Raw genomic sequence first — 12,653 nt, 5'->3', positions numbered from 1 at the left:
GGATACTGGGGGTGGGCGCCCCGGGCTCTCAGCAGCTGGTGGGGGGACTGAAATGGAAGAAATAAAGGTAAAGGACGGCGAGGGCTCCCTCCAGAGGCAGCAACGGAGGGGAGGGTCCACTTCTGTCTGGGGACCCCGTTCCGGAGGGTCTGGAGGTGGGCGGTCTTCTCACGTGCGTGCACGCGCACTCCCCCCCCCCGCCCCGGGGCCTCACCTCCGCGGGGGCAAAGTACCCCCGTAGAATCTGGGACGCAGGAGCGGCCCCACTTCGGCCGAGGCTCCGCACCTCCGTGCCTGTCCCACACCCTCGCCCACCTCCCTTCTCAGTACCCTGCTCCCGGTGGGACCTGTTTGCTCTGCAGAGAAAAGAGCCTGCATGTTCCCGGGGGTGCCCGGAGGCCGGGCTGACCGCCAGCCCCAAGCTGGGCATCGTCCGGGAGGAGCCTGGGAAGGACGCGTTCTCACGGCCAGAAACCTACATCCCACATCTGTCCCCATCCCTGCAGAGGGGGACAGGCATGGGCCACCCTGGCTCCCTTGCAGGGAGGCGGCAGCAGCCAGGACAAGAGTGGCCACGGGGATGGGCACACACCTGTGCTTCCCAGGCCCACCCCCACCCCACAGGCCTGGCTGGTCCCCAAACCCCGTGCCCCCGGGAGCTCCCAGCAGGTGGTGCTGGAGAAGGGGCCCCGCCAAGAGCCACACGCCATCGCTGCTGGCGCGGTGATGGCGAAGGACCCCGTGGACACCAGGGCAGCTGCAAGAGGGGGCTGACCAGGGTGGAGGGTCCGGCGCCGAGTGAGGCTCTGCCGCCAGCGCCGGGCCCGCAGCCAAGCCAGGGGGCGGTCAGGCTGCCCTGAGATGCGTGGGCCGCGCCACACCGCCCTTCCCCGCCTTCCTACCCCGGGGACCAGAACGACCCCAGGGTCACCCCCCAGCGGGGCACCCCAGGCCCAGCCACCTGATGCTCCACACAGGCGTGTGCCGGGCCCCCGGCACTTGGGAGGGTGCCCGCGCTGTCCTCGCGTGGCCGCTCCGGGCCCCCGCGAGAGCCCCGGCCGGGACCGCGGTCTGTGACGGCCCGGGAGGTGGGCCTGTGACTGAGGGGCACCCACAGGGGCAGACGAGTGCCGCGGGGCGCGCAGAGGCGGCCCTCCAGCCCCCGGGGAGAGGCCCCGAAACCGCCGCGGGCTCCTCACTCGCTGCCCCGGGACCTGCTGTCTGGACGGCGCCGGTGCCTCCTGGCGGCGGCAGGCGGAAGGTGCCACCAGGCGCCGGCGTCGCAGGCCCCACCTCCGCCTCTTCGTGGCTGGAGCGTGAGCCGAGACGCGTTCACTCGGGCAAGGGGAGCAGCTGTCGCCCCCCCGCCCCCCACTGCGGCCCTCACGGGACAGGGTCCTGTGACACGGGGACGGGCGAGCAGGATGAAGAGGACGCGGACCCCGGGAACAGCCGCCGCCCGACGGCCGCGCAGGAGACACACGTGCTCCTGGGGGCGAGCCCTGCGGGTGCGGGAGGGGCGGAGCCGGGAGCCGGGGGAGGGGCAGGCGGCATCCGGTCCCCAGCCCCACAGCAGGACAGCCCTCCCCAAGCCACGGGGGCCCGGTCCCCCGTGTCCCCCTCTGTGTCAGGAAGACCCGTCCTGACACCGCAACCGCATGTCCCCACCCCCTTTCAGGCCACAGCCGCACAGAACCCGCAGGGGCAGGCTGTCTGTTCACGGTCAACGGCACGGGTCCCCGCCACCTGGGTCTCCTTCTTGGGGTGCTGTCAGTGAATAAAGGTGACCTCTGAGAAAAAAAAGAGTCCACGGGTGTTCTTTTAGCTCAGAAAGCATCGCCAGGCGACTTCCACAGAAGGAATGGCCACAGCGAGCCTGCTCGACTGGCCAGGCGTCCTAAGTTGCTTTCGAGAAAATAACCCAGCACGCACCCTCACACGCAACCGCGGCTGCAGGGGAGGGGCTGCGAGGGGCTCCCACAGGGAGGGCCTGGGGAGCGGGCGGGCACAGGAGGGCCCCTGCAGAGGGGGCGCCGGGGGGCCAGGAGGTCACGGCGCTCGCTGCCATCAAAGCAGACTGCTGCTGGCCGCCGGCTCAGAGACAGGCCCGGGGCGGCCCGGACGGAGCCGGGATGCTGGAGGGGGCCACCCAGGGGCCTTGGCCGGAGGCCGCCCCGTCCTGTCCGACCCAGAGCCCCCGGGCCCGCTCCACCCTGCGCTCCCTGCTGCCGCGGGGCCTGCGAGGACACGAGGAGGTTCCCAGAGCGGGGGCGGGGGGGGGGGACGGGGGACGGGGGACTCCAAGGAGCACAGCGGGCAGCGGCACCCGCCGCGGAACTGGGAACCCTCGCGGGGCGGGCCTCGGGAACGCCGGCCGGCCGCTTTGCGGGTGGGCGCAGCGGGCAGCGCCTCGCGTGCGGTGCTGTGGCGCGGGGTCCCTCGGAGCTGCCCCGCCATGGCCTGCTCTCGTCGTCTCTCCTTGCGGCCCTGGTCCGTGCGAGCAGGGGCTCTGAGAGCCGGGGACCGCAGCCAGGCAGCCACCCCCGGGCCCCGGCGCCTTCAGGGCAGGACGCAGCGCCCACCCGGGGCCCGCGCTCCTCGCTAACCGGCCGCAGCCTCCTCCCCCGCCTGCCCAAGCCCCCGCCACTCTGAGGGGGGTGCCCCTGTGACGGGAGCACCCCTAGCGCATTGCGCACGGCCCTCGTTTTTCAAGCCAAGGCGAAGCTGCTGGTCCCCCCGCAGGCCAGCCCCTGGGTGGGGGCGTTGGGGGCACAGCCCCTCCCACCGTCACGATCACGCACCCTCCGTCCCAGCCCCAGGGAGACGCTGCCACTCTGGGTCTTCACATCGTGCCTGTCAGGGGTTGTGCGCATTTTACCCCGAAGGCGATTCTGGGAACTGTCGCCGGAGGGCAGGCCGGCTGCAGGGGCCTGGGGCCTCCGGGGAGACGCAGGAGCACGGCCCACGCCAGGCCACGCCAGCGGCTGTCACACCCCGGCCCCTTCCACGCAGCAGACGGGCAAGGGTGAGGACGGCACGGCCCAGCGTCGGGGCCTCCGCTCCCCGGCGGACACGCGGGCTTTCGTGTCCGGTGTCGCCGGGGCACACCCGCGAGCGCGGGAAGAAGGCGAGGACGGCCGGCTTGCTAACAGGGTGGTTTATTAAGGCTCGTGCTCTCCCGGAGCAGGGCTCTCCCAGGCGCCCCCGGCCCCGCCCGGGCGGGGAGTTCCGAGCGGGACCCCTTCTAAATACAAGTCTAAGAACAGCTTCGACGTGCACTCGGAGGGGCTTCCGCAGCGGCGAGCGTTTGGAAGGGGCGGGCTCCCCCGGCCCCAGGTCCTCGCGGGGTGGGTGTGCGCCGGCCGGGCCGCTGAGCACCGTGCCCACGCTGCGCCAGCCCCTGCCTCGAGGGTGGCGAGGTCGGCGGGCCCTCAGCCCAGAACGCGGGACGGCAAAGCCCGTTCTAAGGGGTTTGTTTGCTTGCTTGTTCACCCAGTGACAGGAAAAAGGAGCTGAGACGCACGGTGAGGCCGGCGGCGTCTGCGCCACACCCAGCGGCAAAGCCCAGCGGCAAAGCCCAGCGCCGGCGCCGCGAGACCCACACTGGCGTGCGCGCTCTCAGGGGACGAAAGGCTGACACGAAGTGCCCGCTGCCAGCGGTGTTCGCACACGGGCCCCTGCGCCCCCGCCGACGCGGCTCGGGGCGCGGCTCTGGGGGCGAGGCGGGGGGTGCCCCAGGAGACACAGCGTCACCCACCATGACACTCTCAACCCATCTTCCCGTCTAGTCACACACCCGGGGGGCAGCTCAGCTCTGGAGACCGGACCGAGGGCGAGTGCGGCCGGCCAGCCCGCCGGGGGTCGGCCGCGCGGTGTCAGCGCTCGGAGGGAAGTGTCTGAAACACACACGACGTGGCAGAGCAACTCGCTTGTCACATTCACTACGAAGCAACAGGGTGGGAAACACTCGCAAAGAGGGACGTTAAGTGACTGTGAACACAGGAATGAGAACGCAACTTCTGCCGGAAAAAATCTTTGGGACGTGTCAGGCCTTTTGTTTTTAAGATACTTATGCTCCGCGCTGGGTCGACCTGGCTGACGGGCCGGGGAGAACGCCCTTTATTAGCGAGGTCTACGGCACTGCCACGCGGGGAAGGTGCACGGGCCAGGCCGCCTGGCGGCGCGCCCAACGGGGCGCGGGGCGCACGGGGCCTGCGCGGGAGGGCGGCGGGGCTGCCGCCGGGACGCAGCACCAAGCACACGGTCCGCCGAACACCAGGTCTTTCGAGAAGCTGGCGGGTCGCCCTCACTGTTTGTTCCGATTCTGCCGTTCCTGTAAAGAGAAGAAATGTATTTAACACGTGAAGTGAGCACGCGTGCAAACCCCCCAAAACTCGGGGCAGGGCTGCTCCCGGCGCTGCGGCCGCAGGTGGGGACCCGCAGGTCGGGAAGGGCGCACCAGGAGCTCTGGGCCCCGGGTCTGCTGACCTCTGCGTGGGCGCCCCTGGTCTAGGCCAGGCTCCTCTGGCAGGAGTGCAGGGGGAGGGTGGTATGTGTGTGCGTGTGTCAGAGAGAGAGAGAGAGAAACAGAGACAGACAGACAGACAGACACAGGGCCGCCTGCCGCTCCTCCGCAGGGCTCCGCACGGCACGGGGACAGAACTCAGCTCAGGACTAAACGTGGCGCGAGGAGGGGCACGTGCTGCGCCGCCTGCTCACCAGGACGAGTCACGACAGAGTCCCCAACAGACGGGCCGCTGGACCCCGAAAGGGCGGCACAGCAGGCGCGGCCCCTCTCTTGCTTAAACTGGACAGTGTGTCCTCAGGCTACCACCGCGCCCCAGCCCTCTCCCCATACCCCACCTGGTCACCCGGGGCAGGTGCTGGTCGGAGGCCCCCGCGCCTCGGCACCGCCCCCGCCCGGCCCACCGCCCTGCGCCTGCACGCTCGGGGGAGGAGTCCCCGCCACCAACAGGCCCTGCCGGCCTCCACTCGGAGGCCCCAGGAGCGGGACCTGACACCGAGGAGCTGCCAGCCCGGAGGCCGCCCTGGCTGGAGGCGCGCCATCCACGCTCTGTGAGATGGACACCTGCCCACAGGACCGGGCGGACCCAGCTCCAAAACGCACGTGCTCCATGAGGCTCAGAGTGTCCCCAGGCGTCCACAGGGGCGGCCCTGAGAGCCAGGCGGCCTCGGTACGAGCCCGTGTCTGACGTGCCCGCTCCTCTCCGCCTGCCCGTCCTCAGACTCCAGGTGCCCGGGAGCCCAGGGTGCCGGGCAGGGAGGTGCGAGGGAGCAGGCCGAGAGCCGCCCCGTCCGTGGCTCCTTGAGCTGAAGTCAGCTGGTCGGCCCCCCGGGCCCCCCCACTGTGAGCGCCAAGGCGACCCCCACGGGCAGGGTGCACCAGGCCAGGGAGGCGCTGCTCTGGGCACCCCGAGGGCGGCGGGGAAGCTGTGTGGGGTGCAGCCGGTGTCCCGTGGGGCCACACAGGCCCGCTGGGCTGGCGGGGCGCGGTCCGGGGCGGGCTGCGGCCTTCCCGTCCTCAGTGCCCGGCCCGCCGACGCCCACGGGTCTCCCTGCGACGCCGCAAGTCCTCGGGCCCTGGAGCCCTCCAGGAGGAACGCGGGCCGGGGCGCCGCAGGGAACGCGCGTCGTCGGTGAGACGAGCTCCGCCCCAGCCGCCGGCGCCTGCCCTGCTGACCCGCGGGCGCTGCCTTGCCGCGCGAATTCGAGCGCTTTATTTGAGGCATTTTACGCTACACCTACGAGAAGAAACCGCAGCGTCTCGGTGACTGGAAACCAACATCACGCCTTCTCTCGTCAGCAGCAGAGGGAGCGAGAGGCTACCGTCCTCCTCAAAGCCGAGTCGTCACCCGAGAGAGCGCTGCTCGCAGCCGCTCGCCACAGGCCCTGAGGAAATGCAGCGGGGCGCGCGGGCACGCGCCTTCTGTTTTTAATACGTGGAGGAGCAAAAAGAGATTGAGGATCTACCCCTCATCAACCGACGCTTCATGAAAGAAAGGACGTTTCAAAAACAAAGACGCAGGCCTGACGGGTGGGGCTCGGAGAGTCGGTGCCGTCCCGCAAACCGAAAGGCCGCCAGCCTGATTCCCCGTGTGAGGCCACAGCCTGAGCTGTGCGTTCAACCCCTGGCGGGGGCGCAGGAACAACCAACCGAACGATGTTTCCTTCTGACATCGATGTTCCTCTCCCTCTTTCTCGCCCCCCCCGCCCCCGCCTCGAATCAAAGAAATAAAGTAAGAACAAAGACACAGGAGAAACCCTGAGAGTAAAATCTGGCGCAAGGCAGCCTCCGGAGCCCGGCCCTCCCATGCCCGGCCCGGCCCGGGGGCACCTGCGCCCATTCTCTGCGGAGCAGGCTCCACCGCAGCAGGCGGCGGCCCCTGGGCTCCGGGCGTCCCCGTGACTGGGAGCGGGGCTCCCTGAGACCCGACTCGGTGCCTGGCTGTGCTGGCACCTCTGTACCCGGCCCCGCCCCCGACTCACCACCCACAGGGAGCGGCGCACCTTTCCCAGAGCTGCAGGACACTGGGTTTTTGAAAAAAATAAGCGAAGGCCCGCAGCCGGCAGGGCCCTCCCTCGGTGGGTGGGGTCTCGCCGCCCAGCAGCCTGGCTGCAGGCTCAGCGCCCCCCGCTGGGCAGAGCCCAGGAAGCGCCGTTCCAGAAAGACCGCAGCTCAGCGAGGAAAAGCGCATCGTCCGCACGCCCCTCACAGCAGAACTGTGCCCGGTGGTCCCCATCGCTGCGTCTTAAAAGCAGCCGGAGGACCAAAGCCACGGCCGCCGCCCCCTCCAGCGCCACCGCCCGGGCTGCACCCGACTCACCTTGCGCACCACCTCCTCCTCCTCCTGGCGCTTCTCGTAGTGGGAGAAGTCGTCGAAGATGGAGGTGGTGTGTTTGTAGGAGGCGATGATCTTCAGCACTTGCTTTGCTTTCTCCAAGGGCACCTCCTGAGTGTCACGGGAGTTTGTGACCGGTTTGTTGTCGTTGTTCTCCAGCCGGATGTGCCGGAGCTGGTTGTTGGGCACGTCCTTGACAAAAATCCACTTCACGTCGAACTTGCCCTTCCACTTGTCCTGAGACCAGACCCCGGCGCTGGTGCCATAGTCCACGGGCGACTTCATCTCGGCCACCCCGCAGAAGTGGCCGCTGCCGTTGACGCTGAAGAGCAGGTAGACGGGCCCCTTGCTGCTGAGGGAGCGGAAGGCGCCGTCCAGGCGCTTGTTGCCGTGCTCGGTGCTGCACCAGATGGAGTACTTGATGGACCGGTGCACGTCGTCCTCCGAGTAGCTCTTGATGATGAACACACGCCCGCTGCGCAGGTTCCAGTCGAACTCCTTCGGGTTGTAGCTGTGGGCGGCCTTCAGTTTCTCCAGGACCGGGTGGGGCTCCGCGCTCGGGCCGCAGCTGGGCGGGGCGCCGCCGGGGGCATGGCTCTCGCCCCCCGAGCCCGGGCTCTGCCCGAACGCCGCGTTCCGGCTGCGCGGGGCGACCCAGCGGGTCTGGGGGGGCGGCTGTGGGCTCTGATACTGCGGCGGGGCCAAAGGCGGGGGCGGGCCAGGCAGAGGCTGCACCACCGGCTGAGGCTGGGGGGCCGGCTGAGGCTGGGGGGCCGGCGCCTTGGGCATGGGCCCCTTGCTGTCCCAGGTGCCGATGTCCATGTTGTGCTTTATGGGCGGAGGGGGCAGCGCAGCCCCGAGGACGGGCCCGCCCTTGACTTTCATTTTCGGCTGCGGCTTGGCCGGCTTGCTGGCGATGGCGGCCCACGAAGTCGGCTTCGAAACCGGCAGGTTTACGTTTGCCCCGCCGCTGCCGGAGAGCATGCCGGCCATGGCCACGCTGCTGACGACCGACCCCACCGTCTTGACCGCAGAGGAGGTGACGTCGCCGATCTTCAGGCCCACCATGCCCTGCTCCAGGCTGTTCATCCCAGGGGCCTTGCTGAGGGAGTCGCCGTGAAAGCCCGTCTGCCCGTCCACCAGCGTGCCGCCCAGGGAGCTCGGCGGGTAGGTGTAGCTGCTCCCATAGGCGGAGCTCTGGGCCTGCTGCCCCTGCGAGCCGCTCGTCCCCCAGGCCGAAAAGGCAGGGTTCTCGGGGAAGAAATTAAACCTGTGCGGGTAGATGCTGTTCCCCAGGCCCCCTGGCTGCCCAAACACAGCATCATGCACAAAGTGGTGGTCGCCGTTGCTGAGCTGTCCGTAGGTGGTGAGGTACGGGATGGGAGGGTCCCCTCCGGTCGACCACGGCGCCTCATTGAGGGAGTACGGGAATCCGATGGACGGCGGGTAATAGCTGGACAGGTAGGGGTCGGCCATGGAGGGGTAGCTGTTGCTCTGCGGGAACAACAGGGGCGGCGTTAGGCTGTTCTCCTGGCCTGAGGAGGCACCGAACACCCCGCCTGCCTCCCGCTCCAGGAGGCTGCACGGCCCCGCCCGCCAGGAATGCCGCGCAGCCACGGGCAGCAGCTCTTCAGAGCGGGCCGCCCTGGGCAGGAAGCAGCCTGGGCCAGCGACCCCCGTGCCGCCTGTGGGTGGGCTGCAGGCCAGGCTGCTCCCCGAGGGGAGCGGGTCCTGAACTCACTGCGGGGGGGAAACGGCCTTGAAGCTACCCCCACCCGCCCCCTCACGTCAACGCAAGGGGCACCGCCCCCTGCAACTCCCAGTACAGACTCCGAGCGCGCGGGGGCTCAGCCAGCACCGCCCTCCAGTGGGAGGTGGCCAGGCGGCGCCAGCCCAGACGCACTTCAGCGAGGCCCCTGTGGCAGCCCACGGCCCCTCCCTGCAGTGGTGGCCATGGACTCCATTCGCCAGGGACATGGCGCGAAAATGCAGGTGAGGACACCCAGTTCTGGCCCTGTCTCAGCATGGGGACACCCGGGCTCTAGGAGGGCGGGTGTTGCAGGCAGAGCCACCACCACGGCTCTGTCACCGGAGGGACTGCGGCTGTGGCCTCAGGGCCGCTCGACGCACACCCGTGGACAGGGCTTGAGGCAGAGCCGCGCCTGACTCAGAAAAGCCGCCCCAGGCGCTGGGCTCTGCGGCCGCCTGGTGACTCAGTCGACATGGCGAACAAACGGGGACACCAAACACATTCCATGTCCTCAGTGACGGTCACCCCCAGATCACCTTCTTGGGAAAACCAAATGGCCAAACACGATAAAGCTCTGTAAACTGTCTAGTCCAGAGCGAAGGGTTTTTAATACTCTACAAAAATGCAACGCCATTAAAAAAATGAAACAACTCTATCCTGAATGACCAGAATCTTTAAAATCAAAACGTCTGCTTCCTATGTCTGTTTCTCCGAGAAGGAAGGCATTTCGCAATTAGTCAAATGCTGTGACTTTCACAGACAAGACAGCGCCTCAGCCCTCAATGACCCAGAGCAGAGAGAAACAAGGGCCTTCAGAAGCCCCAGGGCACCCGAGCATTTTTGGCCTAGGCTAAGAAGTATTTGCCTAAGAAGGCAACAAAAACACTTCAAATGACTAAGGAAAAGCGTCAGGGGCCATTCAGGAGGGGCCGGTGGGGGCCACACCGAGACCCCCGCCTGCCCGTCTGAACACGAGGCCCCAGGATCCCCAAAGCCCTGCCTCCTGGAGATCCATTTCTGCGCAGCAAAGCCCACCTCCTTCTCGTTAAAGTTAACACTTGATGTTTCTATGGCATTTAAATCATCCAAGAAAAAATGGTCAAAGAAAACAAGCCCATTAACTTCTCGCCGCCACCTCTGGTGGAGCCACTGAGGCCAGGCCAGCTCCGCTCTGAAGCTCCTCGTCCTCCCAGGGGCCAGGCAGGGTCTCGGGGGGGCAGAGTGCGGGGCGCGGGGGGGTCTGCTGCCCTGCTATGCAGCAGGTTTGGGGGCTGTGGGGAGAAGACCTGAGACGCTTAGTGAAGGGCAGACTGGCTGTATCCACCACTGGGGAGAGGCAAAGCCAACAAGCACAGTGCGTTTTGAAACTGGTACAAAGTACAGCCCCGCTGGTGTGGCTCAGCGGACTGGGTGCCGGCCTGAGAACCAAAAGGTCGCCGGTTCGAGCCCTACTCAGGGCACAGGCCTGTGCTGCAGGCCAGGTACCCAGTAGGGGGCGCATGAGGCAACCACACATGGGTGTTTCCCTCTCCCTCTCTTCCCATCTCTATAAATAAATAAAATCTTAGCAAAAAAGGTAAACAAGAAGTGATTCAGCGCCAGGTGCCCACAGTGCGCAGGCCGAGGAACCCCGACAAGCCCAGGAAAGCCGGTGGCGCCGGCGCACAGGCCCCACTGGTGAGGTGAGCTCTCCACGCGCTCTGGCGTCACCCATCCCCCGACACGTCCCTGAAACACCCGCCACTGCCTGTCTCACTGGAGAGCAGAGGAGACGGCACGGGAGGCCGGTGTGAGGGAGTGGCCGGGGGCGGTGGAGGCGGGCGTGGAACCCGAGGCAGGAGCTGGGCCCCGACCCTGTGCGACCGAGGCAGGGCAGCGCCACCCCACCAACGCGGGGGACCACGAAGGGCGGCGTCAGCCAGGCCAGCCCCGCCGGGCGGCGCGCCCCCCGAGAAGCCCCGCGTGGCCGCAGTCGCGCCCCGGCCGCTCCGAGCCCCTCGCTGTCAGTGCCCGGCCCGCGCTCCCCGTGCTGGCAGATTACAGGTCCCCGTCCACACAGCCGCGGGCACGTGTCACAGACGAGCTCACCTGACTCGACTGTCCAGAAAGGTAGGGCTCGAAGTCATTGTCATGGACCGTGTCCTTCTGATGCAAAGAACCATTTTGCACTAGAACAAATAACACAATTACGTTTGAGTTTTTAGAAATTACTTTTAAGCATGAAAATTAAGGGTAATAAAATCTATGCCCATCAATCTCTGGCAGAAAGTGCCTCTTTAAAAAAGAACGCAAACAGTACACAGCTGCTACTTATACAACCAGGAACGGCAGTTAGTTAGAACTTCCGGTGTCTAAGGTTGGGTGTTTGATAAAGATTCTGGCAGAGCCGGGCAGGTGTGGACAAACAGAGGCGCAGGCGCACTACCGCAGGGCCCTGGACGAGGTCCCGGGGACGAGGAGGGCTCTGAGAAGGCCCACGGGGCCGAGGGGAGCCAGCACCGGCCGGGTCAGCGCCGCGCAGCCCAGGAGCAGTCGGCCACGGCCGACACTCCTCCGCGCCTTCCTGCCCGGCTCTCGGTGCGCTGTGCACAGTGACCAGGCTCGGCCAGGAAGAGAAAGAAAAGGAAAGGTAAATACAGCGCTGGGCCTTTTCCAACCGAAAACACGACGGACCATATTTGGTTACACCCAGGCACGCGCGCACTGGGTGAAAGCAGTCTCTGAGTCCACACGGAGGGTCACGTACAGCTTCTCACAGGGCGGGTTTCGGGGGTTCACCCCAGGCCAGGATGGCACAAGAGCGCGCGAGCCGCTTCGAAGGCAGCAGCCGCGGAGAGCAGGGTCCTCCTCCCAGCGCCGCCCCTTACTCGCACCTACGGCGCCCGCCTGGAGGTCCTCTGTCACCCTCGAAAAGCCTCTGCTCCGGACCTGTCCGATCTCCGCGACACCTCGGAGCGTTCTGTCTCCCCGAAGCCGGGAAGAGACTGCCGCTTCTCGACGCCGCTCCCCAGCCCCCATCCCCGCCCGTCCAGGGTTCCCACGCCGCCACCTCCGCTCCCTCCCGCGCTCCGGGCCTGCGCAGGCCGCCGGGGCCGCTTACCTTTATTATCTTGTCCTTTGCTTCTCTGCACCGCCGCCGGCCGGCAGGAGCGAGCGGACACGCCCGGAGGAAGGGGAAACGCGAGGTTATTGGCCAGAACCCCTCCCAGGCGGCGGCGCGCTCCCGGGCGAACGGGCCCCGCGGTCCCACGCGACTCCGCCCCGGGCTGCGACCCCGCGACCCCAACCCCCGACCGCGCGACCCCAGGCCCTAGCTCCGCGACCCCGGTCCGGCCCGCTACCTGGGGGTCCACGCTGGTGGCCGACATACTTCATGAACAGCCGGCGCGGCGCGGGGCCGGGGCGCCCGCCGGCTCGGGCCTCCCGCGAGGCCGGGCCTGTCACCCGCGCTCTCGCGGCTCCGGGCCCGCCGCCCCCTCCCCGGGCGCTGGCCGGGCGGCGGCGGCGGCAGCGGCTGATGGGCGCGCGGGCCGCTCGCGGGGCGCGACCGTGCGCGGTGAACAGGAACCGCACACACGGACGAGGCGCCGACTCCAATGGCGGCGGCGGCAGCGGCGGCGTCTGCGGCGGCGGCGGCGGCAGCGGAGACGAGGCTGCGCGACGTCAGCGCGCGGGGCACGTCGGGAACGTCGACGAGCCACCACGCGCCGCGCCTGCGCGCCACCGCCCAGCGGAACGGATCTTGCGCCCGGGTCCCAGCCTCGCGCGGTGTGGGCGTGGCCAGGGGCGGGGCGAGCCCGGAAAGTCACGTGGGCAGCGGCGGGTGCTGCTGTTCTTCTGAGACTCCCCGAGGGTACTCCGGGGCTGATCCCCGAGACGAGTACAGGCGGAGTCCGCGAGTGCGGCCCTCCATGTAAAGCCGCTCACATAGGACGGAGTCCAGTCCACCCTGCAGCCCGCCCCAAACGCCCAGCATCTCTCGCTGGGGCGCCCAGGGTGTGAGCTCTGGCTCCTCGGCCCTAGTCCCGGGCTCCCTGAGGTTG

At 68.0% G+C, this 12,653-nt stretch overlaps 1 protein-coding gene across 1 annotated transcript; it reads right to left on the bottom strand.

Moving 5' to 3' along the window:
- Positions 1–3,802: 3,802 nt before the first annotated feature.
- YTHDF1 (YTH N6-methyladenosine RNA binding protein F1) lies at positions 3,803–12,217 on the bottom strand. The gene is made up of 5 exons (XM_054577535.1): positions 11,952–12,217; positions 11,711–11,735; positions 10,699–10,778; positions 6,846–8,354; positions 3,803–4,333 (listed from the first exon to the last, which is right to left on the bottom strand). Exons 1-5 carry the CDS (start codon positions 11,976–11,978, stop codon positions 4,307–4,309), a joined length of 1,668 nt encoding a protein of 555 aa, XP_054433510.1. The 5' UTR covers positions 11,979–12,217; the 3' UTR covers positions 3,803–4,306.
- Between the last annotated feature and the right edge of the window lie 436 nt (positions 12,218–12,653).

The sequence above is a fragment of the Pteronotus mesoamericanus genome, unplaced genomic scaffold (assembly GCF_021234165.1).
Source record: "Pteronotus mesoamericanus isolate MK-2021 breed Mesoamerican mustached bat unplaced genomic scaffold, CSHL_Meso_final contig_436, whole genome shotgun sequence".
In the NCBI taxonomy this organism is placed as follows: domain Eukaryota; kingdom Metazoa; phylum Chordata; class Mammalia; order Chiroptera; family Mormoopidae; genus Pteronotus; species Pteronotus mesoamericanus.
This window is presented reverse-complemented; position numbering and strand designations above follow the sequence as displayed.

Coding starts and splice junctions, on each gene's coding strand:
- YTHDF1 (XM_054577535.1), bottom strand. CDS start 11,978: ATGTCGGCCACCAGCGTGGACCCCCAG. Junction 11,736..11,951: donor CCACCAGCGTGGACCCCCAG/GTAGCGGGCCGG, acceptor GCGGCGGTGCAG/AGAAGCAAAGGACAAGATAA. Junction 4,334..6,845: donor AGGAGGAGGTGGTGCGCAAG/GTGAGTCGGGTG, acceptor TTCTCTTTACAG/GAACGGCAGAATCGGAACAA.